The 26,596-nt window shown below is 41.9% G+C and overlaps 1 protein-coding gene across 3 annotated transcripts in view; it reads left to right on the plus strand.

Moving 5' to 3' along the window:
- oxsr1b (oxidative stress responsive kinase 1b) overlaps nt 1-26,596 on the plus strand; it is a 40,138-nt gene that overhangs the window by 9,609 nt on the left and 3,933 nt on the right. For 2 of the 3 annotated variants that reach the window (XM_075452106.1, XM_075452108.1), the window contains exons 2-15: nt 566-678; nt 5,638-5,746; nt 13,008-13,149; nt 20,052-20,107; nt 20,696-20,805; nt 21,092-21,193; nt 21,352-21,485; nt 21,754-21,802; nt 22,734-22,799; nt 22,888-23,010; nt 25,388-25,423; nt 25,579-25,749; nt 25,871-25,926; nt 26,069-26,121. In XM_075452106.1, the coding sequence (XP_075308221.1) occupies nt 566-678; nt 5,638-5,746; nt 13,008-13,149; nt 20,052-20,107; nt 20,696-20,805; nt 21,092-21,193; nt 21,352-21,485; nt 21,754-21,802; nt 22,734-22,799; nt 22,888-23,010; nt 25,388-25,423; nt 25,579-25,749; nt 25,871-25,926; nt 26,069-26,121 (1,320 nt within the window). The other variant, XM_075452107.1, reaches the window with a different exon arrangement.

Consider the following 26,596-nt stretch of genomic DNA (forward strand, 5'->3'; position numbering starts at 1 on the left):
CTTTTATCCCAAATGCTATTGATATGCTTAATGACTCAAGATCATCTTGATCCTCATTTTGATTTAATATTATTTTGAATATTAAACTGAGTGGTTAGCCATGTTGGTAACCTTTTCATAAAGCTGATCCACCCTTTACTCTTGATCATAATGGGAGTGACATCACAAATGCATATAACTGAGTTTTCTCTGTGTAGTGCCATGACTAAACTTTAGATTAATGAGTTCAGGCATTTCGAGTGAGGTGGAGGTCAAATCGCTTCTCCTTTGTTTCAAACGACACAGTTGAGCTTAGGCGGTTTGGGCATTTGATAAGAATGCCTTTTGGATATCTTCCAGTAGAGTTTTTTTTTTTTTTTTTTTTTTTTTTTCTAAGGGTTTTTCTACTGGAAGAGAACCCCATGGTGCACCCAGAGGAATACCTGGGAGTACAGTCCCGGGAAGAAAGACCATCTCACATAGGCTGCTGCAACCGCGAACAAACTGCAGCAGGAAAAAAAATAAGAAAAAGAAAGGATGCATGAATGGATAATCACAGTGATTATATGTTGTTTTTCTGTTGCAGGGAGTGGGGCCACAGCAGTGGTTCAGGCAGCCTACTGTACACCACGCAATGAGAAGGTGGCCATCAAACGTATCAACCTAGAGAAGTGCCAGACCAGTATGGATGAACTCCTGGTAAGCCACACAACGCTGCTAAGCAGCTGCACTTTGCTCAGGATTCTGTGTTAACAATTCATGTGTGATCCAGTGACTCCTTAACCGCACAAGATTTCATTTAAGGTCTCTATTCTGCACATGTGGATGGAGTTAGTTCTACCTCTGCCTTTCATTAGTCGTTTTCTCTGAGCCCTCATCCAATCCTCTCCGTCGCTTCAAACACTATTCTAGTTGTTCTCTGAAGGAGGGCTCCACTTACTGCCAGGAAACTGTTAGACCTCTGGGGGACATGTTTCTGAACGCTCTTCTGTCTTTATGCCCTCGTTCTTGCGCCCGCAGCTCGGCACACCGTTTGCTGCGTGACATGCGGTTTACGATGCAGCTAGACAGCTCCCCTGCAGATAGAAGTAATCAGGTGCTCGTTAGTGGCCCATGTACCTGCGGTGTCAATGAAAAGAGCTTGGATTTGTGTTTGTCAAAACATCTTTACAGCAAGAAAAATCTGCTCTGCGTTTTTTTTTTTTTTCTTTTTCCTACTTGAGCACCATATCTCAGGTTTTTTGGTCAGGCTTTTAAGCCAGGCAGTGATGTATTTTCCCACAGTACCCACAAAAAAGTCTGTTAAAAGAATAACCTGTTGGAAATAAATACTATGTAAGCTTATATGTATAAATTGAAGACCATGCCCAGAGATCACTTGCAGGTTGCTCACTACTCGGTCGCAACGCTAAACTGGGAAGAGACCAGACCCCCCCCCCCTCAAATTCTGGAGGATGAATCGTGGAAATGTTGCTCCCAGATTCTCGGAGCAGGCGGTCACATGGAATACAGCGCGATCGGATTTCCTGCCTGTGGTTCCCCCCCACAATTCCACAGCCTGCTGGATGCCCGCTTAAACGGCAAGGAAGCATTAAATTGAACCCAGATTGCCTGACTTTGAAAAAAGCAGCTTTAAAGAAGGGATGAAGCAAGTTTTAAAGCAGCCCGCAGGTCTTTGTCCCTTGTCTGTGAAATTCTCTGATGCCAGAAAAGCAATCATTTGTCACATTTCAGGGTCATCATCTACTACTTATTCCAGACAGAGGAGTTAAATGGACCAGTGCTTTTGTGTGATAAGGACTGGATCAGATGTTTAAGGGACTTGTTTCCAGCCAGCAATGACCACAAAGTCTTCCTGATATTGGCTTCTTTAATGCAGTGTCGAGACTGTAGGTAAATATCGGGTATTTCCGGCAGAAGTCTGAATATCTGTGAACTTTAACTATTTTGCAATAAGATCGCCCATCCGTACAAATTGTCATAATTTGCAGATCATGCACCTTCTTTACATCTTAGCAGTTTTTAGTGTGTGTGTGTGTGTGCTCCAGTGAGATTGAGTCATAGTAAACTTGTGTGTGTGTGTGTGTGTGTGTGTGAGAGGCTCTGAGGAACCAAAAGTGACGCAACATTGCCTCTATAGAGGCCTCTCTGTGTGTCTGCCATCACTGTGGTTCTGTGGCACCAGTTTGTGACCCAGCACTCTATTCAGATTGTCACAATAGGTCATTTATTTGTTGCTCAGTTTCAAAGTGCTCAGACTTGGCAAATACTAAATAGAACGGGCCTAATATAGAAATATACAAATAGCATGGACTGGTCTACTTCCTGGGAAAGCTTTGCCACTTTTGCAGGTTAAACTGGCTTAAAGGATGTTATATCCAGTATCATCTCAGCATGCCATCATTGTAAATCTTTGCACCCATCATAAGACTGAAGCAATAAGTCACCGTCAGTTCTTTTTACGAAATTGGACGACGCCCCGTATCTCTTAGAAGTGACATTTTAAAGAGCTTTCTGCTTCCTTGTTCCATTACTTTTTCATTTATTATCTTTGTTGTGATTTTACTTGGTTCAAATTTCTCCTCTGAAACAGATAATCGCAACTTTTGAGAAAATGTATTAGACTTCTATAGTTTATTGTGAAAATGTGAAATATTGTGAAATGCATGTTTGTCTCGGAGTAACAATGAATGAAGGAAAGTTATATATATTATTTTTAATTGTTTTTGATTGATGAGGGAGTTTTAGTTTGTACAAAAGCAGTGTGAAGGAATATTGCTTATTAAGTGCAGCTCATATCCCAGATGGTCATTATCTCATTTCATTTCACACTAATGGCCTGCACAGGTTACATGGGCTTATTAAATGACTGTAACTTCATCATCTAATCAAGATATAGCGAAAACATTTGTGGTGCAGAAGTCTTTGTGCGTAGCAACAGAGAGGTGTGTGTGTGTGGTGCACTTTGCAAGTTGGCTGAATTGAATAACACTGCTCTAAATGCCTGTGTGTGCTAGCATGAAGTCATTGCAACACCCACCCATCGCTCAAAGACTGCAGCAAAGACTGCATGGAAAGGCGTATTGTAGAAGGATGATATCGGTAAAATGTTTAATCAAGTGCGAAGTGTCAGATTGAGGATTACCCAGAAGTGGTATGAGTGGTTTCGAGTTATGGGAGTATTTCTCGGATATTTGCAGCAGCCTAGGTTTACTTAATCCTCTAAACAAAGAATCTGTCTCGTTCTCACAATGAGTGCTGGCAAAGATGGGAACACCTGCCAACTGCCAGATTACCATATCCTCCATGTTATCCCATTGTTGTGCCTCTCTGGGTCTGCTACCCTACAGAGCTGTGGTCAGAGTGATGAAGGAGATGCCTAATAATCTAAAATGACAGTTGTTATGCAGAATTTACTCCCCAGGACTGTTGTCCTCTACACGACTGTGTGCGGCCAAACACGTCTGTACCTGTCATGGGCCAGTGACTTTGTTTCCTGCAGAGACCGTCTCCACCCTTATTATGACTCATTTTGCCGATGGGCCCTGCCATTTCTTTGTGAAGGCATTGACTGAGAACCACAGGCTCAATAGTGATGACCTCGCAGCGGCGTCATTCTGCTGCTAATGCACACGGTGTAGGCTAAGCATTTATGCTGATGGAATATCTGACCTTGATTTCACAATATTTGACCCAAGACCTCTTTTGATGGCTGCCTTTAACAAATCCCTTTAGCTCGAGTGTTCAGGTTTGTCCTTTGACAGGCTCGTGGTGCACCAGTCATGGTTAAAGATAAAAGTTACCATAATAAAGAAAGACTGTAGATGGAGGGTCGACCCTCTTGTTTGGGAAAAGCTGGATAATGGAGGCTTCATAAGTATTGACTATCATAAGGTGTCATGAGTAAACATAGAATGAACCTCTTTAACATTGACTTGGCACATATATCATGGATAAATTTGATGTAATTTTACCATTTAACATCCATATGACCATAAAAACCTCCTTTTAAAGATTTATTCTGATTCTGATGGTGCTTGTAAGTCAAAACAGTACTGCTTATTTTGTCCAGCTAGTAATTCAAAATCAAGCCACTCGGGCCACTGCCTATTCCAAAGACCTCTGGTTAAACTTTGCTTCAGGAAAAAAAAAAACACGAAACTGTTCACTGTACATTTCGGTGTCTTTTTAACTGAAGAATGTGGTGTATTGAGTGGAGGAAAAGTGCGACGTAGCAAATGGCCGTTTCCTGCTGTATTAAGTTTAGAATATTTTACAGTTGGCCTTTAAGGCTTTAAGTTATTCAGGCCAGTTCCATGATCATTTCACAATGAACATGCATAGTACGGAGTCACATCCACCCTTTAACCTCACCTCTATCTCCAAAAAAACCCAAGTTGCCGATGGCGAATGAGAGCGCCCCGCAACTAAAGGCTCATACTTCAGTTTTACTGATATATTCAACATTATTTTACAGGTTTAGACTCTACTGATACCCTGTTCCATCATATCTTAAGCTTTTAGAAAAATGTGAATTTTCTTCTTGATGAATTAGCCTAGATTTGATCTTTTAGACTGTAGCAAACCTGATACACAACTTGAGCTAATTTGCCTGCCATAAGTTAGAGCCTTGAGGGGCAGCTGTAGTTTAGAAGGGAGAGCGGTCATCTGCCAGTTGGTAGGTTGGTGGTTCGATCCCTGGCTTCCCCAAACCAAATGTCAGTGTCCTTGGGCAAGACACTGAACACTGCATAGCCTGTTACACTGTGTAGACTAACAAGTGTCTAATATGTATGTATGCGTGTCAATGGGTGAATGAAGCTTGGAGTATAAAGACAGTTTGAGTGGTCGACTGGATTAGGAAAGCACAGTAAATTTACCTTTTCATCAATTACCAAGAGCCATATTTACAGTTACATTCTTAGACAACTGCAAGAATTTAATCTTTGGTCGGTTATGCTTTCCTTACACTGTCAGATGTCACTTCAGTGACATCATTAGCGCTGAAATCCCTGATGACCATGACCACAAAGGTGCTGTGGTTTCAGACAAATCATGAAGAAAATCAACTAGATTTCCTTTCCTCTTAGGAAACTTGACTATCTTCGAATGACTTCGGGTACGGTGGTGAAGTGATGGATTAGACATCTGTGCCAGCATTACCTCAGCTCTCCTGCTTTCTAAGCACAGACACACACACACACACACACACACACACACACAACCCACCCACCCACACACACACACATAAAGAAGGCTTTAAGGCTGTTTAAAGGGCTCAGCACTAGCTGTCTTTTTGCCTCTGCATAGCTGTGCATTAAATTAGCGTCGCCTTTTTTATTTATTTATTTTTTTTATCTTCCGACCTCTGACGTCATTAAGGTTTCTACCGCGGCACTACATTTCTAGAATAGCTGCAGCAGAAATCTCGCTGTCACGTAATCTTTAAAGTGCTTGAAAAACGGGTCTTGCCGCTTCAACGAATGTTCCGATACAAAATTGTCTCCAATTCAAAGGTTTCAGTCAATTTCTCCAAGATGACAACGTGATGGTGGGGTTTTGCCTGATTACAGTCGATTGATGTCTGTTGTCAAACAGCTGAAAGCAGTTCTGATTAATTGTTTTTTCTCTGTCTCTTCATGCTTTTTCTTCCAACAGAAAGAGATTCAGGCCATGAGCCAGTGCCACCACCCCAATATTGTCTCTTACTACACCTCCTTCGTTGTAAAGGATGAGCTGTGGCTGGTTATGAAGCTGCTCAGTGGTGGTAAGTGCATTCTTGTTGAGGGCTTTTCTTCCTCCACAATCTCCCTCTGTAAATCAGAGGGGTTCAGATCACAAACATACAAATTTACTCTCATCGTTTGCCCGGCAAGAGGACCAGGTTTGGTTTGTCCTGTGTGTTATATTATAGATGTTCAGAAACATTTTGGCATGGGCCGTTGGGATGAAAGCGGGCCAGGAGAAAGAGCTGGATGACTCGCTGCTGGTGATTTTAACTGTTATTTTAGGGAACGTGACAACACTGATTCTCATTGTTTCCCCTGTAAGCTGCAGCTCTCCCCGGGGTTTTAACTCGGTACAGAGCAGGAGCTAATGACAGGGCAGAGGTAATAACAGCCCACATGGCAACCATGTGGCAGCGCTGCAATTAACAAGTGAGAGGAGCATGAAGACGAGGCCACCGTGGAGAAAAATCCTCCAACTACAACAGTTGCATCTGCATCCCTTTTGTACCGTTTGATTTGGCTTTTACCTGCAACATACTTGAACTATAGTAGCTGTTTGAGCAAATGTGGTTCTCCATCATTCTCTGAAGAGGAAAGACTTTTACTTCTGACTTGTTAGAGCTTCTTGACACAAATGGCACAGATGAAACATCTCCTGACGAAGCACTGAGGTTAATGATGCAAAACAAAGCCATTAATCTCTATCCACAATGTCTCACACATTCAATTGTACAAGCACAGTTTTAGCCAGACATCGACACACAAATCTCCACTCTCTTTCTGCTCTCCCTTATTCCTCTCAGGCCCCTTTTGTAAACGGTGTCACGCTGTAACGGATAATGCCCAGGTGGCATGCCTGGCTCCCACAGACGCACTCAAATGGCGAGCCCCTTGGCAGCTGTTTTCAGGGCGCCGTGCCCGCCAAGCGACGCTTGAGCAGACGGCCAGCTTCACAGCAGGGGCAGGCACAACTTGAGATGGCCTCTCTTGTTCCCCTTATCCCAGTTGAACACAATCCCTTGATGTTGGGTTTTATTATGTGGAGTAATTAAATGATAATCGTGGCTGTGTCTGCCATGGAGACGGACCTAAATGGGGTCAAGTTTATGGAAAAAGGGCCACTTCTTGTCTTATCCTGTGGCCTCCACCCGCTGGCCTCGTTGTGTCTTCTTTCTTCTGATTTTGAAAAACTTTGAATGGCTTGACAATTTGTCAAACAAAGCTCTGAAATGTTTTAATACCGACAGTTGATTTTAATCCTTTTTTTAAGGACCGTTTGGATCCATTGCTTTTTGTCTCCTTCTGGTGAGAGAAGGACGCCAGACTACACGCCGCAGTACTTACTCACGCTTGTTAAGCAACAGGTGCTCCGACCAGGACTTGGATAGTTAGACAGTGTCAGGATATCCTCTCATTTTAGATGGATCTTCTAGAAAATTTTCAGATGGCACAGCTCTTGTTTTTTAGGAGACATTGCATTGTGTTAAATATCTTTTCGACAGTTTCTCCACTTGTTCCACATAGAATATCGTCTATATTCTTTTATCTCGTTCTATGTCGCTTTTATTAAATGGCGTGCTTTACAAACACAAGATTTCAATGGGCCTCTGTGATCTGTTGTTACGTTTAAAATCAGGTGATTAAGAGCACCTTCGTGAAAGTCCTGCCTCCGTTTTTGGCACTAAATTGTTGAACCGTTAATTCTAAATGGTAAGATAAAAGTGACGCTTCATAAATGGTGTATATTCCCAGGTCCCTCCGCCCTGTTGCGTTATAGATTTTGTGTCTTATGTTCTTCAGCTATTTTAGAGCTCTAATCTTAACTCCAATCCATTGAAGGCCAAACTTGTATTGCAGAGTTTTGAATCGAGCACGCTGCAGGCGTAGGGCTTTTCAAGAAATTCCTGTTCTGAGAGTGACACGTGAACAAGAGCCCCATTAGAGTGCTGCAGAACCTGTCACTGCCGAGTTCACATCGGAGAGACGTCCACTGAAACCCGCAGGGACAGAATATGAGTCATGCCATCGCAGGCAGGGGAATGCATTCCCAGAAGATTAATGTGCAGCTTTCCCCGGCCTACAGTCACTGCTGCACACCTCAGCTGAACGCCACTTTGAAAGGATTCCCGACAGATTTCTGCAAAATACTGGTTGTTGTTGACTAAATTTAACATGTGCAAAGGCTTTGCCAAGCTTGGATTTGTGTCATATGTGGTCCTCAACCCTGCCCACAATGCTGAAAGGGAGCTTTGATGGTGACTCCAGGCTTGTAGAATGATGTAAATTCTACTCTACTGGCAAAGTTACCTTTGCTGGCTCAAGAAAGTCATGTTTTCGGCTTTATATCTGTAAAAATTTTTATTTATTTTTTTGCCTTAGCCAAGCATTTTTGTTTCTTTTTTTAATTTCACCCATCTCTTTCTACAGCTTCTTCCATGCCCCGCCCTCACTTCCCCCCGCCAGCTTCATTTGGCATGCCACATAGGCCTTTAACACAGTTGGCACGAGCTCTCATGTCCTTCATCTGCTTCCTCATCCAACCCCCACCCCACGCTGCCATCTTTTACTCTCTCATCGTCTCCCTTGGTCTCAAAGCTCCTGCTCTGAACAGATGAACAGAGAGGCTGTTAAGTTGATGTTCCTGTGTGAAGTGGAGAAAAAAAAATAAAAATCCAGAAAAATTTGCATAATCCGGCACGTAAATTTAAACGATGATGTGGCATTTTTCAGAGTTTTTGCATTCTCCACAATGCGCTCCGCTGTCAAGACTTGATTTCCTCACAATGGGCCTCATGCAAGAACATTTTCGTATTTTTATTCTAAATTTCTCTTACTTTTTTCGTACGAAGGTCTCGTACGAAAACGCCGCGTCAGATTCAACAAACGCTCTTAACTTCGGAAAAAGTGTGTAAACGACCTGCGTAAATGATGAATCCAACTCGTGCGTATCTAAGTCCACGTGCACGAGGATAGTAGATATACCATATTAGGAACTGTGCTTCCTTGCTCCTGTGCCAGGAAGTGTTGAGTGTTGAGTCATGAGAATGGCATCAAGGCGCAAAAAGAACAACTTTAGGGGCTCTGAGATTGAACTTCTGCTTTCAGAGATCCAAAAAGGAAAATCTGTCATTTTTAGCAGTGTCAGCAGTGGAATTACGGGACCTGCTAGATATGAAAATGGCTTAAAAAAAAAAAAACACAAAAAAAAACGTCTCGCCATGAGCTCTATGACAGCAACTAAAGCCATGCAATCAGTTGTTGCCTCATCATGATGGCACTTTGATGGGACGGTCCATGAGGGGGGTCTTCTGGCACCACGCCTTCTGGTCTGCCTGGGCTGGTTCAGGTGGAGACCCTCGTTCATGGCAATATTGCACCATGAACGAGGTATCGAGACACACCCACCTGGCCTTCAGCTCAGTGCATTCCACAACAGGGGCACGGGTGTTTTGATGCGTATATGTGTCTCGTGCTCCAATTATGATTGGCAGTCCAGCCACGGGATGAAAGTCCCTCTTAATTTGTACTTGTTGGACAGCGGTGTATGGGAATTTGATGTACCATGGGTGATAAACTGATGAGAGTTTTGATGACCAAGGGGAGCGCACGACTCACAGAGGACTGGGACACCCCCGACCTGTCTCCAATCTCCCTCTGAAAGGTTCAAGTGGCCAAAAATCCAAGGGTGGTGAGGACCTGGACATGTGGTGGAATTGGGTTTGATCGGCGTGTTTTTCTCTGGAGTTGTGGCTCTAGCAAGCTGCATATTTGTAGAAGCACAGTCCTTGGGAATCTTAATCGCGATGTCAGCCCTTCGTCTGTCTCTACACGGTCTCTTCCAAGAGCCTGACGCGCTAAGGCATCCAAAAGTAGCAAGACAGCCGCTGGTTACGCTTCCCATTGACCTTGTTATATACAGATTCAAATGAACCTTCAATTAGTGCACAATTTAAGTCAAACAGAATAATGTCAGCATAATTATGGGGTATAATGTATATATTTATTTATGTTTGCTTCAAAGTAATTAAATATACAATCCATTAGTCAAGCAAACTTGATTTGAATAACAGCTGACTATTTTACGAAACTCCTACGACAGGTGGGGATCACTCGTAAATTCTGTTCGTACCTGAAAGAAAACGTAAAATACGAAAAGATTGGTGAATGTGCAAATTCTCTTAAATAGTAAGTAAAGTAAGTCATTTTTATTTATAGAGCACGTTTAAAACAGTTTCCACTGACCAAAGTGCTGTACATATGATATGGCTAAAAAAATAGAAAAATAAAAGCAAATCAGAACAAGCAAAAAATCACTTGTATGCACGATTTAAGAACAAATCTGTGCGTACGAACGGTTCTTGCATGAGGCCCAATGATTTGTATAAACTCTTCCTCTGGGGCTTTAAAGGGACACTATGTAATTTCTTCCTCCATCTAGAGGTACAATTTTATTTTGTAAAGTCGAATGAATTTGCTCTCTAGCGCCTCGCGTTTTCAAATGTGCGTTGCAACTTCTTGAACTACGGCAGGCGGTATGTGTCAAGATTCAAGAAGTTATAGCTTCAGACTCAAAGTCCATACAAACAAAAAGACATCAAGACACACAGTACAAAGGATTACATAACACACATACAATAACACTATAAATACAGATGACAGATAACATATCAGATAACAAAAGTTGACATAGCCTTTGGTGTGCAAACAATGCAATTAGTCATATTCTGGGAGTTACCGGAAGTGACGTCGACGCAGCGTTAGCATTAGCAGCGGTAGCGTTAGCAGCACTGTTGCTGTCTGGAAAAATGTTCTTTTAAATAAACTTCCGGTAAACTTACAAACTTTCTAATGCCTTGTTTTGTGAGTTAAGGGCCTATGTGTACTACGGCAGAAGTTTGGTAACAATCAATGCATTATTAGTGGGATAATTTACGAGATAAAATCTATTTACCATTAGCGCCAGTTATAAGCCATTTGGTGGATAGCCCTATCTTGACCAGTGTTGACCATTGCTAAAGATGCTTCTGATGGGGTATTTGGCGAAGTGCTTTATGTCCCTCTCGGCACTTCGTCGTTTTTCATAGACCGGAAGGACATGGCAGCCTCCATAGAGCTTGCCCGCTCTATGTAGATACAGACAAGTTATTCTTCACTGAGGAGGATAATTGAGATTTTTGACAGAGATCATTTTACACCAATGATGACTAATTTATGAATGAATATGTTGATTTGAGCTAATAAATGACTTAATATATTACATAGTGTCCCTTTAAACATGCACCATTCAAATGAAGCCACCAAGTAACTTGCCTTTCCCAGCAAAATTAATGTTTGGATTGTTAATCTGTCAGTCAATGTCGGCTTGCTGAAACGGCCTAATGAGGCATGAAGAGTTCAATCAGTAAGAGGCTGACAAGGCTGGCATTTAAGGAACCTCCAAAGGCTGCATCATGCTGTGTGTCTGTGTGTGTGTTTGTGTGTGTTTCAGGACAACTTAAAGGAGACTTTACTGTATATAATCTGTTCAAAGTGTTAACTGTACTCTGTTGGTTGTTAAATACCTTTACTTTGCATTTAAAGGAAAAATGAGACATTTTGTAGGAAAAAATTAGTAGCCGGACTCTGTCGGCTACAAAATGTTTTTTTTTTTTTTAATGAGTTTAAGAGATGTTGTGTCCTTGTACTGGGCAGCTGTTACTGTCTGTTTTCAGTCTTTATATGAGGATAGTTGGGTAGTATGAAGTGGAAGGTAGTATGAATTGGCATTACATGAATTGGACTCATTTGAACAAATTTGATTTAATTTGAATCACTTGAAAATATATCTTTAATGGTCTTGAGATGACTTTTTGTTCCCTCAAAATGATCCTGTTGTGCTGGGGCACAGTGTAAAGAGCGTCATTTTAAATGAATTTGTGAGCTCACCGGGACAAAGTTTCGGCCTAATTTGGGCTCCGTTTAACAATGCTGTCCCTATGAGCCCTCCTCAGTGTCATCCTTTGGCTTTTCGTGACTTTGTCTCCTCTGTTCAGCCATTTCAAATGTGAAATTAAAGATTGTAGAAAAGTGCAGAGAACTGTGAGCAGATAGAGAATGTGAAGGGGGGACGAGAAGAAAACAGAATTCATACAATCGGACGCGCACCCAGGATGATATTCCTGCCTTTCCTGGTTCTTTTGAATGGCTTTGTGGTTTTCACTCGATGCTGAATCACATTATTTGGCGTGCACTGTCAGAACGAACCCGTTCACCTCTGCTCTGCCTCTGTCTCGCTGTGTCCATGACTCTGCAATAACGGTGTCTAGTCTCGAGTGGCCCGTCATCGCCTGCTCCTCTGGGTTAAGGCAGAGAGTGCCGGAGTAAGTGCTGCAGGTGCAGGCGAGGACATCCTGAAATGGTTTAACAAAGTGAAATCTTCATATGTCTTAGCCATAAAAAAAAATGAATAAAGTGCCGCAGCTTAAGTTGTGCGTGTTCGAGAGTCAGGACATATCTTTGGAGCGGCAGTGGGACGTTTGAGTTGATGTCTCACTGCAGCACAATAAAGCTCGTCAGGCAGTCGGCGTTCTCTCTGTTTCTCTGCTTTGTCCCAGTTCATCAGTGTTGCACAATTTTCTGTCACACCCAGTGCAAATATGGGACCTCTTTTCAGAGACGCGCTCTTTATCCTGCGAAAAAGTCACACAAAGGAAACTCTCGGCAGTGTGACTTTTCAGCGAGACGGCTCCTTTATGCAGCAGGAGCCAGGACGGGGGAGACGTGGTGATTTGTCTCTTTGGCCCCAAACAGGCCAGGTCAGCTCACAGAGCCACACTGGCTCCCCTTTCAGCAAGGACAAAGAAAACAGACAAATAACCGCAAAATGTTGACCTATACACCTGTTTTGAAAGCAGTTTTTTTGTTTCTTGGCCCAGTCACGAGTCAGATTTGTACCACATTAGAATTCACATGGAATATATCGTTTCTGGTTTTGTTTTACTGACCAACTTAAACTGAACTGCAGTGAAAAATGTGACACATTTGGCTCTTAACTTATTCAAATGAAGCGAATTTTAATTGAAAACACTGATTCACACTTCAAACGTCCTAAATAGTAGGAGGTAAAATCTTTTTAAATGGTGGATTTACTGTTTGAAATGTGTTACCATAAATGTCCTGATTCCATCATTCTTGAAGAGGTCCACTACTGGAAAATTGTTCTTTCTGTTCCATTTTCAACAAAGAAAAATAAATAAGCATGACTTGTTAAGGCTGGCTTTTGTTTTTTTTCTCAAGCATTTATGCTTGTCTGTTTGCCAGGCTCGGTGCTGGACGTGATCAAGCATACCATCTCGCGAGGTGAGCACAAGACGGGCGTCCTGGACGAGTCCAGCATAGCCACTGTGTTGAAAGATGTGCTTGAGGGCTTGGAGTACCTACACAAGAACGGACAGATCCACAGGTAAGTCGCCCTCCGTACTGGTACCACTATAAAACTGACACGGCGATTTTCATCCCAATTAAGTACACATGCTTTGTCTGGCTTCACGTTGAGGGTTTATGAAAGAGAAATGCATCGTGCTGCTCCTGACTTTCTCCTCTGTGTATCACACTACAGTGTCAGTCTACCAGTTAGACAACATGGGACATTGTTTTAACGGTGGACAGATTGAGTTTGTATTGACACCATTTTAGGAACACACCCACCCACTTTAAGTCATCTATATACTAGATTACTTTAGGAATACATTTGCATTTGAATGAGAAATTACATGTTTTTATGAGACCCATATAATTTTATGATTGTAATACATAGATTTAATAGGGATACTTAAGCTTAATGAGACATGCTTATGTAAAAACTTTGGCTGCTCTCTTTGGGTTCATTAATTTCCTAAAGGTCAAAACGTACTGCCTTCGAAGTTGCCGTGTCAGATCAACAGCCTCTGTTATTTTGTATGGAAGGCAGGAGACAGACATGTGCAGGCAGTGGGCACTCCAACCAGCCCCTCGTTACGCAGCTGCTCTTGGTCCTGCCCTGCCACCCTAAAAAAAACAACAACACATTGTTACACCATCAGCTCTCTGTGTGAACATCCTGGCTCTCACAGCTTCCTCTTCTCACGTTTTGCTGTCGCTCCTGTCAGAACAACAATACGTGATGAGAGGTAGAGAGATATCCCGTTCCCTACAGCTCCGAATCCTGTCGATGGAAGACGATTGGCGCAAAAGATATCGTTTGGCATGACGTGGCCTGCAAGGCTGTGTCCCTGCATATATTGCATCTGCAGTTTGTTTCAAATCTTTTAGAAACAATATTTTATTAGTACGGCAATTTTTAGTCCATTGTACGGATGTTTTGCTCAACAAACTTTATTTTCTGAGTTTCCACCTCTCATCCACATGTTAATGCTTGAAGGATTTAAAAAGAAAAAAAAAAACAGGTTTGGAGTGTCCCAACTTACTTTGCACATGCCCACTGTTGCTTAGTGCAGTGAGCATGTACTGGAAACCATAACAAGAATACTGTTTTTTCTAGGCTTTCATCACCTGGTACTGTACTGTCATGTTGTGCAACAACTCTGTTTGTCGTTTGTTTGGCTCTGAGGATTTCACCAAAGTAGGATGAGCTCACTGCGCATGGCCTGAATGTTCTTCTCGTGTATTTTTATGTGTCTTTGATGTAGACATTATCACCACCTACTGGCACAGCATGATCAATTCAACGTTTTGTGGGAGTATTATTTCAAACGGTTCGTCGTGTCCTCCAGTTAAACTATAGCTGTACGTTATGTTGACTTATTATACATGTTCTCTTCATAGGATCTTGTCAAACATTCTGTTTAAGTTGGTCGTCTTTATGCTGCCAAAAGACCTTTGACCAGTTAAGCTATGGACAAAGAACAAGGTGTCCTAGAGTGTTATGTCCCATGATGTCAGTAATGGGTCCTTTGGGCCTTGTGGGTCGTGGGGAGGGTTTATTTGGAGTTTTGGCTTGCTTCCCAGAGATGCCACAGATCAGATCCCATCAAATTGGCATTTGGGAAGTTTTGAGGCCTGATGAACACACAAATACGGGTATGAAACCACTTTTCAGTGGTGCAAGTATTCCAGTGCATACATCATGTGAGATGCAGCGTTTCTGACAGCACCGACAAATGATCTCATCGTAGCTTGCTGACGTCGCAAGCCAAAAGCCCCAGTTTTCCAGTTCACGCATAAACATTGAACTAGGCCGTTTCCAAGAAGTTCTGTTGCGGTTTCCAAAACTGCGTTTGCATGTGGCCGATCGGTACAAATCAGAATAGCCATGTTCGTGTGTACCGGCCGTTGTCGTGTTCTTTTGAGCATGTTTTCCCAGCAGAACATTGCACTGTAACAAGGTGAGCGGTGTTACTCACTTTACCTATCAGTAGTTGATTGATGTATGGTGGCACTCAGAATATTTTCAGAGGGCCACTTTTGCTTCTAAATGTCAGGGGCAACACTGGGATCTGTGCAAAGTAGAAGCAGCGCATATGACCAGTGAGACAGCAGAGGAATGAGAGCAATTAGAGTGTGGAGGCCTGATCTGTGGGCTTAACCAGAGACATTTACCACAAGACGGTGAACTCCTCCACCTCCTCATTCACAGCAGCTTGGAAATTAATGATTCAAAGGTGACACTTGTCTTCTAACTTTAACAGCAGGTGGATAATACACATGATGAAAATCATAAGTGTCAGCTGCATTGAAGAAAACCACCTTCCAGGTTTACAGGTTTGCTGGACTTGTGAGGTACAGTGCATAGGAAGGCTTTGACTGTTAAATTACTGGTGAAGGCTCTCTCTGAGCAGAGATGCTTTTACTGTGCATTTGAGGAAAGCTGGCTAAACACAAAATGACTAACAGAGAAGAACACATGAGAAAAATGAATTTAGCTCTATGGAGAAAAAAGCTATCAAAATATAATTACAAGGGGAAGATACTTTTATGGTCAAAGGGGTACTCTTAAAATAGGGGAGGATGGAAAAAGTATTTCATCCTCATAGGAGACCCACTAGGCATCTAATAAACTTTTTTTTTTTTTTTTTTTTTTTAACAATCCTGTTAGGGACACTGTGAGCCTGGCACCGGGATGAAATGTCTTAGGAGGTGACCCGGTGGAGCTGCAAGGTGCATGCCTGCCAGATGAGAAGGATAAATCTCCCTGACAGTTTCATACCATGGCTATTCCCACCTGGCCACTAGCTGGCTATCATTTTAGTACGTCATAACCACAAGAAACCTCACATATCTTGTTCAGATTTTTTTGGTTTTTTGTTTTCTTGATTTTTTTATTTTATTTATTTATTTATTTTTTTTCTACCTTTTGCAGAAAACCACCTAGGTTTTGGCAACAATTCCACTTTGCAATTTAATTTGGCTTAGCACGTCACAATGTGTGCCAAAAGTATGCTAACTACTGTTGTTCTAACATATGGCGGGATAAGTACAAGGAGTTGGGGCTAAGATTTATTTTTTGGGTTTCTTCCCCATCTGCAACAGTTTTTCTTTGTACTTGCATGGTGCATTGTGTCACCACCTCCTCCTCCCCCTCGTCTTCCTCTCCTGTGAATGTTAATGACTGTCTGCACTCTGCAGCCTGTTTTCCAGAACATTTCAATCTGCTGCAGTGAACCATAGCCTCCACAGTTCTTGAAAGAGTGCTGAGGCTGCAAAGCTGGCTGAAATATCTCAGCAGCTAGATGATTACTCACTTTTTGTATACACCTTTGTGATGCCAGTTGCTCTGTGTTTTCATCTAATGCATCAGCATGCACTCACCCAGTGGGAATTCCAAACATCTACAGAACGAACTCGTAAAAAACTCTAAAATGGCTTATGATTTTAGTAATGAAACAGTTTGATTGATTGAGTTAAGTTGCAGCAATATCAATTCTATACTGTTGCTGTAGAAAACGGCAATTTTTCCTTCATTCATTTATTTGGCGCATCTAAGTATTAACTTGTGCAAAAAAAAAATTCCAAATGACTAGAGGCAAGATCAAGAATAGTTGTTTAGAATATTTTTGAATAGAAGAAATGCATGTGATGTCTTAAGACAAGTGACTGTACGCAGTTACACCTGGTTACAGCCACAAGCAAAAATACAGCTGGGTCAATAGCCGCACACTGGATGAGTGTTGGATGTTAGCTTGTCAGGACAACCTTCAAAGACATTACATGTATATTTTACAAGTGAAATTTGAACAGAAAGTGACTTAATGTTTAAAGTTTGACCAAAATATATTCAACTTAATTGTATTGTTGATGTTTTGATGGAGGGTTAAATTGAACCTGTAAGCTGCCTTACAGATCCTGATACGTAATCCTGATTGCCAGGTTCACAGGTCAGATGTTTTCCTAATTTTATAACTCCAGGGGGTACTGGTGAAAAATCTTATTAGAGATCACAACAGTTTTTATTACAAATGTTTGTATAAGATACAAGACGTTTGTACAAACTGCGAATTGAAGATGGTGTATGAGCAGTGGCAACCATGTTTAATGTTTTGAATTGTCGACATCTATTCAAGTGGGTTTGTTTGTTGTGTCTAGATAGACCATTGATGTGCATACCCTCTTTATGTATTTTGCCAAAGTTATTTATTTGCCAAAAACTTTACCTGAACCCTCTGTTAACTAAACAGATGCTTAGTTATACTGCATTTTCATCACAAAGATTAGCCAACTTACTATTAGCTTCCCTGGATTTAGCTACAGTACTGAAGCAAGCTCTCTTTTTATTTATTTATTTTCAAACCCAAACCCTTAGATCAGGGGTTTGAGCTCCCAAGAGTGGGCCCAAGGACATCAAGTGTTCTTGGACAAGAAACTCAACCTCACTTTGCCCCTGATATATGTGGTTATTGATGTGTAATTCTGGAGAAAAAGCTCTGCATAAATAGACTTCTGCAGAATAAGAATTGAAAACATTGTAAAGTGCTTTGTTGAACCTAAACACATTAAATGTGATTTATAGGCGCAGACCATTTACCGCCTTCCTCTGAACATTGAACCATTGCCTGTCCAGAATGGGCCACTTTAACCCACCTCCATTTGCTTAATGCACAATTTTTTTTGTGTCTATGAGTGTGTCTAAACTTGACTGAGCAAATTTACGAAGATATATGTTTTATATTGACCTGCGGAATAGAATAACACAAAATAAACAGTAAAGTTTCGGAGATTACGAAACAACAGGCTTAATAGTTAAATGTAGTCGCTTTTTAAAAGTAGAATTTATAGCAAAGGTGTTGTACCAAAAAACTGTTGGTATTACACTGAGATGGAAAACCCTACATACCCATTTCATATCTATTAACAGTATAATAGATTCCTATGTAAATAAAATAAAATAAAATAATCTTATAAGATGACACATTGGCAGAACTTGGTTTTTAATTGGCCCGTACTGGTTCCAGAGTGTAAATACTGTCCATTATTAGCCCAAGCTGAATAATGAATCACGATCAGCAGAGGACATGATACGGGAAATGAGGGTAAGTATTTTGGGAGACCCCCTAAACTTCCTTTCTAACTTCAAGTGGCCCAACTCACCCGCCTCCTCTCCAATCTCTAAAAAGCAACATCTCAAATGACCTGATGTAAGTTTTTCCTCCTGTACATGTTACTCCATAGGTTGTGAAAGAGCATGTTCTATAAGACGACGCAGCAAGTGCAAAAAATCTATTAGCTGTACTGCAGCAAAGTGAATGCGTCACAAGCTGCAGAGACGTGGAGTTCAGACGAGTTCTGCATGTGGTTGAACAAATCTTTTTGCGATGGACATCATATACGCTTTTCAGCCTCCCTTTCCTTTCCTCTGAATCATCCCTCGTGTGACAGTTGTGTAATTAGACCTGTCTAGACATGAATGCACATCAAAGTTTGCCATATATAGTGCACAAACAGTTGTTCCTGTCTGGGCTGATTACTGAAAGCACACTATTTAGATAAACAAATGCACTGTCCTGTGCAGTGTCCCAATCTGTCTCATAGCTGTGTTATCCCAGAAGTGGGAATCCCCAAATTTTCCTTTCAGCCTATGGTCCTAATATGTCACACATGCTTCATCCCTCTGGGACTCAGTGTTTGCCTCTCCCTGCCTCGGTTGCTGTGAGATCTGTTGACTGTGTAAATTGCTGGAGCATTTCTTAGCCAAAGTGGCCTCTTCACTGGAGTATGCATCAGCATTTAAACGAGGACCTGAACTGTTGTCTGCAAACATTCAGGTCCCTTCAACAGATTTTTTGTCTTGAGGAGTCTCCTTGTGAAGATTGCACTTCTAACTTGTTGCTGAAGGAGACTTTAGGAGGACTCTGAAAATTCAAATACCACTTCTTTGAGTCAAATAAAATGTTTAATGTATTTGAAGTTATGATTCTTTCCAACCACCACAGTTGTCTCTGCAGCATTTGCCCCCCCATGTATCTGGTGTTTGGCAAGCGTTTATAGTCTGTATGGAGTGAATTATATGGTCAGTAAATTGAGCCTTTGTTTCTTTTAAAGCGTGTCATGTCTCATCCCCAAACCAGTATTCCAAAGAGTAACCCCCCCCCCTTTTTTTTTTTTATAGTTTTCATTCATTCAGTCCCAATTTGTTTGCTGGAATGATCTAATAGAATTTATCTTTCACCTGACGCAGCAAGCTTTTACTCCAGTGCCCCCATGTGGCAGCAACATTAACTGCTCAGTGGTTTAGATTGCATCTCCTGAGATATTTCACTGCCTGTCATACAGTTTTAAGACCAGTCTGAGATTAATTTGTGCAAGCCAAGTCTACTGCATGCAGCTCAAGATGGTGTGATGGTTTGTGCTCTTGCATCCTGATGGTTTTCTTTGTTGAAATGTGCATTCATTTACGGAAAGAGGCTGGAAAACGGAGTAAGGCGTCCTCTGCGACACTGCTGCCGTCCTGACTTTTGTGTCCTTGCCTTCCGCTTGACCCTTCATATCTGTCTGTGGAAGTCTGTTGCCATGACAACTCTGTCTGGCTGGCGAGATGACAGGAATCGCTGTGTGTGTCAGACAGGCAGTCAGACAGCTGTCCCCGCTGAATCCTCTTATCACCACCAGGGGAGGCTGAGCAGGGATGAACAAATTAACTACAGACTGTGCATTGGTAATAAAGTCTAAGAAGAAAACGGTGGAAAAAAGATTTGGAGCCTGTTTGTTTTACTCGGATTAAAAAAAATAAACCACAGCCTTTCAATTAATTGTATTTTCATTAATATGTTTAAACATCTTGTTTGTGTTCATTGTGTGATCGGCTTGAACAGCTGTTGTTTTTACTCCCTTTTTGATGCATTTGTTTAATCTGTAAAATTTTGTGTTTTACAGAGATCTTAAAGCTGGAAACATTCTCCTTGGAGATGACGGATCTGTGCAGATTGCAGGTATTTATCCAAAAGAAAACACCACCACAATCCATCCACTATCAGCAGTGACCGAGATCAGTTGTAGGGAAATGGATAGTTCTGCAAGCTCGTTCTCTGCATCATTTACTGTGGATGGCTGCTGCTTTGGGGCTGCATTGTTGTGTAGTGGTTAGCACCGTCGCCTCACAGCAACAAGGTTCCAGGTTCAACACCCAGCTGGGGCCTTTCTGTGTGGAGTTTGCATGTTCTCCCCGTGTATGCGTGGGTTCTCTCCGGGTACTCCGGCTTCCTCCCACTGTACAAAAAATCATGCATGTTAGGTTAATTGGCATCTCTAAATTGTCCGTAGGAGTGAGTGTGAGCGTGCATGGTTGTTTGTCTCTATGTGGCCCTGCGATGGACTGGCGGCCTGTCCAGGGTGTACCCCGCCTCTCGCCCATTGACTGCTGGGATAGGCTCCAGGCCCCCCGCGACCCGACCGACGGATTCAGCGGTATAGATAATGGATGGATGGCTGCTGCTTTGTTTCAGTATATTTATGCATCTATACTTTCCCACTCTCTGCTTTGAGTCCTTCAAGTTTGTCACATTTTTCTCATCCCCCAGACTTTGGCGTCAGTGCCTTTCTAGCCACAGGTGGTGACATGACCCGAAACAAAGTGCGCAAGACGTTTGTGGGAACGCCATGCTGGATGGCTCCAGAGGTCATGGAGCAGGTCAGTCCTTTCTTGCACAAAAACCGATAATGCCCAGAAAGCTTCCCATTCATGGTCACAGATGGACAGTCAGAAAGTTTCCTTGAATACTAATATTTTAGAAATCTGTGTTGTCTATGCACTTCCTCAAACTAAGACCATAGAACCTGTCGAGTAGAAAATGATTTAAAACCAGTTGATTTTGGCTTCTGCTATGGGAGAGACTATGCAAATCCCAAATCAGCCTGCTTGGAAATGAAAAAGTAGCATGGAGAAACATTTAATGAATATATTTTCTCCTCCACAGGTGAGGGGTTATGATTTCAAAGCAGATATATGGAGTTTTGGGATCACAGCTATAGAGCTTGCTACAGGAGCTGCACCTTATCACAAATACCCGCCAATGAAGGTACAAAAACTGTGGGCCAGTCTAACCTAAACCTTGAGCAAAAAAACCAAAAGTTGTTATTAAAGTTAAAGTTAAAGTTATTAAAGTAATTATTACTATGATTGACCAGTGACACTGAACAAAACAATCGGTGGCATTTTTGTTTCCGGTGTGTTCAGGTTTTGATGCTGACACTGCAGAATGACCCACCAACTCTGGAGACTGGCATCACAGACAAGGAGATGCTCAAGAAATATGGCAAATCCTTCAGGAAGATGATCTCCTTGTGTCTACAGAAGGACCCAGAGAAAAGGTGCTGATTGGGTTAGCTTTACATAAAGTCTAAAGCAACACAGATTTCTTTACAATGACTTCCAGCAGATATATTTGCACCAACTCCGTCCATTCCTCTTAATTATTTATTGTAAAGCAGCATGCGAACAGTCGATTAACACTGTGAGCTCATGTAAAAGAAAGCACCGTGCAGTCGGTTTGTCCTCAGCGCTGTTCATATAAATCATACATGAATGCTAACGGTCCAATTAATCGAACTGATTGAGTGTCATTGTTCTGTTTTTCAGGCCAACATCCTTAGAGTTGTTGAAACATAAATTCTTTCAGAAAGCAAAGGTAGGTGCTTAAGCTCTTTCTAGACTTTACCCTGAATCAGCCACACAGTGAGTCAGCATCATCCCTGTTTCAGGCTGTAGCCGATGAGCAAAGATCTGTGCCCGCAGCAGTGATTGTGTTCTAGTTAAAATGAAACTGCTTCTTGTTCATTTTAATGTTTTTTTTAGCTCCTTATGAAAAACTGCAGCGCAGTCCACTGTAGAAATAGATGAAAATAAGCAACAATAAAAGATGGAACCCTGAGATGTTTGTGCGATTCAGGTTACTTCTCAACTTGTCAGTGTGTCTGACCTAAGCTGACGTCACTGCAGCATTCCTCTCATTATTGAACGTGCAGAGCTGTTTCTAACAAAGGCAGGGATAAGCAGTGTAACGCCAATACCATAGCAACGGGAACAACTAGAGTGCAGGCTCAGCAGATCTGAGGCTCGGCTGGATGTGATCCTCAACAACTGCAGCACTTTTAAAAGAACAGCAGGTGGCAGGCTTTCTTTTTGTTTGAAAATGGTAAACTTTCAGCCTGTATGAGGGATTTAAATATCTGTCAAATAACATCATAATTCATATGATGTTCAATTAATAATAAAGACAAATCCAGTAAGGAAAAAACATTTGAATGTTTGCGGACCTGACTTTCAGTGGGAGACTGATAAGCTGTGAAGGCTTGGTAGAGTAAGTAGAAGCCCTAGTTCTGATAGCCTGGACACGGGCCTTCTTGGGGTCAACAATTTATTGATAAGTAGTGAAGCAGAGTTACAGAACGCAGTAAAAATGATTAGAAGCCATATTTGACAGGAAGCAGCAAGGCGATGAGTCTTAGTAAAGCTCATTAGAGCTTAAACTTGTTAATGATGTAATATCTAATTAGGAAACATGATAAGCATATGCAAAGGATTGGGGAGTGACACCCATATCTTTCCTCTCATGACAGACCCACGAGTACTTGCACGAGAAGTTACTTCAGAGGGCTCCCACAATAACGGAGAGATCCAAAAGGGTAAGACAGCAGAGGTTTAACTCTACTGATTGTGCTTTATTACTACGATAAGAAGTTGAGCTCAGCAGTTTGCACTTATGTGCATCAGGTACGTCGAGTGCCAGGTTCCAGTGGCCGGCTGCATAAAACAGAAGATGGCGAATGGGAATGGAGCGACGATGAGCTCGATGAAGAAAGTGAAGAAGGCAAAGCGGCTGTTGCAGCTTTAAGGGTGAGGGGATCCTGCTTGTTGGTGCCTCTCATGCACACATTAACACTTTGTCATTACTCCACATTGTCATGTCTCTTAGTCGCTGTACTGTGTTTAAATTGTCATTCTCGTGTCTGTGCAGTAGCATGTTTGTCCATTGTCTCTCCACTGAGTCTCCCCTGTGTGTGTATGTTCTGTCTGACGGCCAAGGAGCAGCAGGGGAAGCCTGTTAGTGCCCCCAGGCGACAAGTGCGCTTCGCCTACCCACTCGAGCTGCCTGCATCCAGGGTTGTTCACCTGCCACCAAAATACAGATGGCACTCCCTTAACAAGGAAGGACTCTCACATGATAGCTGGGGAGCAATGAAAGCTGGGAGGAGCAGAATGGCAGTTAGCCTGTCATTAGTGTGAGGGCTGCACAGCAGAAGAACCTGCAGATGCTGGAAGCGCTTAAAAATAGTGTAGTTTATATGTCAGATGTCATTTTTAAGAGGTTTTTGGAGAATATAGATTAGATTTTTTTGCCTGGGCACACACACCGCTAAGCTCCTGTCTGTCAGATTGTGCTAATTTTGTGTTTTTATATCTCAACACTAACTCAAAAGGACTAATAATTATACAGTTATGCAACAGGATCGTTAGGAGAGATTTACTGCTTTGAGTGCAAATCCGAACTCTGAATGCTGCACATCACGTGCGATTGGAATGTGACCCTTTTGTCAGAATCCATTAGTCTGTATTGTAGGTTTCCCTTTAAAGATTGATTTGAAAATTAAAAAGTTTGAGTGACTTTCTCACTTAAGAGTTTAGAAAAGGATTATTACTTTGTTCTGTGAGAGTATTGTTGCATCAAAGAAGTGAGAGTTACCTTTCCTGGAAGCCATCTGTATTTCCATTTCTTTTTCTAACTCACCTTTTCATACTGACCAAATATATTAATGAAAACAAGGCAATTTACTTATCAGCGTTGTAATGATCAAGGACTGGAAATTTGACTGTTTCTCGCCTCTTTTCGTTCGGCTTTGTAATGGGCTACATGCAGGCAAACTGAATTTTAAACCGGCTCTCATAAAGTAGATGCTACATGCCAAAACATCTATAAACTGATGCGCGATAATTCAAACAATGCACGTCTTATTTATCACTATACTTAAACCTGTAGTTGAGCCTGGCAGAGTGGCTGCAGAGGGTCGGACTGTGCTGTGGAGATGAACAGAGATTGAAAAGCTGGTCTCTTATTATGAGTCAGACGGCAGATTACGGGGCTGATGTGAGTCCCGACATCATCGTGTCCTCTCAGTCACGTCAGTTTGTCTTCATCTAGCCTGCAGTTCTGTTCAGTTCTGTTCTGTTGGTCTCTGCGTTCTTTGGAGTTGGATTAAATTTGACTCGTTTCTTTTCTCAGTTCATCAGTTTGACTTGCTGCTAGTGTGACTTCCAGCTGATTTTTGCTTTCACTTATAATGCCTCTCTGCTTTTCCAACTAAAAACAGTTGTAAAGAATGTGCCGTCACTCGTTTACATCTCAGTTGTGCTGGTTTTTTTTTTTTGTTTTGTTTTTTTCATCCCTTATCACATACCCTGATCAGCCACAACAACAAAAACAAACACTTACAGGTGATGTGAATGCCAATGTGTTGTTACTGTACACCCATCATGTGGTGAGATAAATTGGCAGCAAGGTAAAAGGCAGGCCCTTGAAGTTGTTCCACGGGAAGCAGAAAAATTTGGCAAGCGTAACGATCTGAGTTTTGACGCATGGCCAAGTCGTGATTGCTTGATGACTGGGTCAGAGCATCTCTAAAACAACAGGCCTTGTTGAATGTTACTGTCTCCAAGGAAAGATAGGTGGTGAACAAACAGCCATGTGTACCAAAGAGTCCACGCCTTAACAGGTCAAAGCTGTTCTGGTCGCACAAAGGAGGACCTACACCACATCAGGCTGGTGATTTTAAAGTTGTGGCTTATCAGTGTACATACAGTAGTGAAGTTCTCCCAAAGAATAGAAATGTTAAGTAAAAGCAGTTGTTGTCCTTCTAATTCAGTCTATTGAATATCTTTAAGAATAATTTCTTAACCGCATCAGTGCAAACAAAATCCATTAAGTTAAATATGATCATAAATCAGATCTATACATTGATTTGCAGTATTGCTGGGGATAACTGTGATAGAACCAGAGACAATAAAGAAAGAAAAATAGGCTCAGCCTCAGCTGAATGATAAGTGAGATATCTGCTGCACAGATAAGCGAGGGAAGTAAACGAGTGAACCCGTTTATAATCCGTCTGCCTCTTTTTGTCCACTTGTGTGTTCTTTGCATCCTAGCGTGTCGTTTTTGCTTCATTAAAGCCGTCCAGGTTCTCTTCTGACCTTTTCTTCTTTTGTGCGTCGCCAACAGTCACCGAGAGTGAAGGAGGGATCGCAGAATTCAGAGGTGAGTTCAAATATGGGTCAGTTTGAGTGCATTTCCATAAAAGAGAAGTCCAACCTCGGGAGTTGGGGAATGTCGTTTCAAAACCTAAATATATCCGCCGTCGTTGAAATGTTTGGATAAGAGCAAATAGGTCAAACAACCTGTTTTTCTTTTAGAGTTTCCAGACTCCTGAGCCTCAACTCCAGCCGATGGCCGCAGGTCAAGCTGAACTACCTCAGGCTGCGGGCCAAGTTCCACTGCAGCCCACTCCAGTCAACACTCAACCCACTGCCCAGGCCGGAAGCCCTTCACCCGCCGTTCCTGCCGCTGCTGCTGTTCCCACTCAGGCTAGTCTCCTCACTTTTCCATCACTTTTCTGCTCCTAACTTTTTTTTTAAAGATCTTGTAGCAATGCAAAATACTGCTTCAGCCTTAATTTTACTCAGCGGTTACAATTTGTTTTGACAGATTCCAGCTGCCTCGGGCGACGTTAAAGCTCCCATTAGTTTGGTATTAAGGTTAAGGTATGTCTCTTCAGCATTTAAACATCTGAAAATCTGAAGGTGATTTGTTAGTCTTGGTTAAATCATCTCCTTTTCCTGGCACGTTTTGGATAAAGGTTGCACCTCATTTGCATTCATTTCTTTCCTTCCTTCGTGCCCTCAGAAACTCAAAGAAGGAGCTTAATGACATCCGCTTTGAATTCATGCCTGGGAGAGGTAAGTGGGTCTCTTTTAAATACTCTTTTATCGGTTTAAAAAAAAAAAAAAAACTTGGGGAAATGTCCCTTGCTGTCCTCTGATTGTGCCTTTTGTGTTGTGAAACCCTAATGATCTTAATGTTATTGCTTCCATAAAATAAGTCACACGTAATATGTCACATGGGCATCAATCCCACCAGCAGCACAGCCGGGATGTTTGAGTCTGTGTTGCACCATCAGGTAGTTTAATAAGATATCCTGAGACTGGGTAATCAGTAGGAGGAAAGGACAGTTCATACATTTTATAAAACCTCATATAGTACGTTGGCTGGGATGAACAAATACACAAAGACCTGAAAGCTTTTCAGAATTCATTCGTGCTGAGAACAGAAAGCGCTTATACAATTTAATGTTCCTACTTTTTTTTTGTTAAGTAGATGTTTAATATTATATATCGTAAAGATCGCCCGTTTTGCTCCTCCTTTTCCGATTGT

The sequence above is a fragment of the Odontesthes bonariensis genome, chromosome 20, assembly GCF_027942865.1.
Source record: "Odontesthes bonariensis isolate fOdoBon6 chromosome 20, fOdoBon6.hap1, whole genome shotgun sequence".
NCBI lineage: Eukaryota > Metazoa > Chordata > Actinopteri > Atheriniformes > Atherinopsidae > Odontesthes > Odontesthes bonariensis.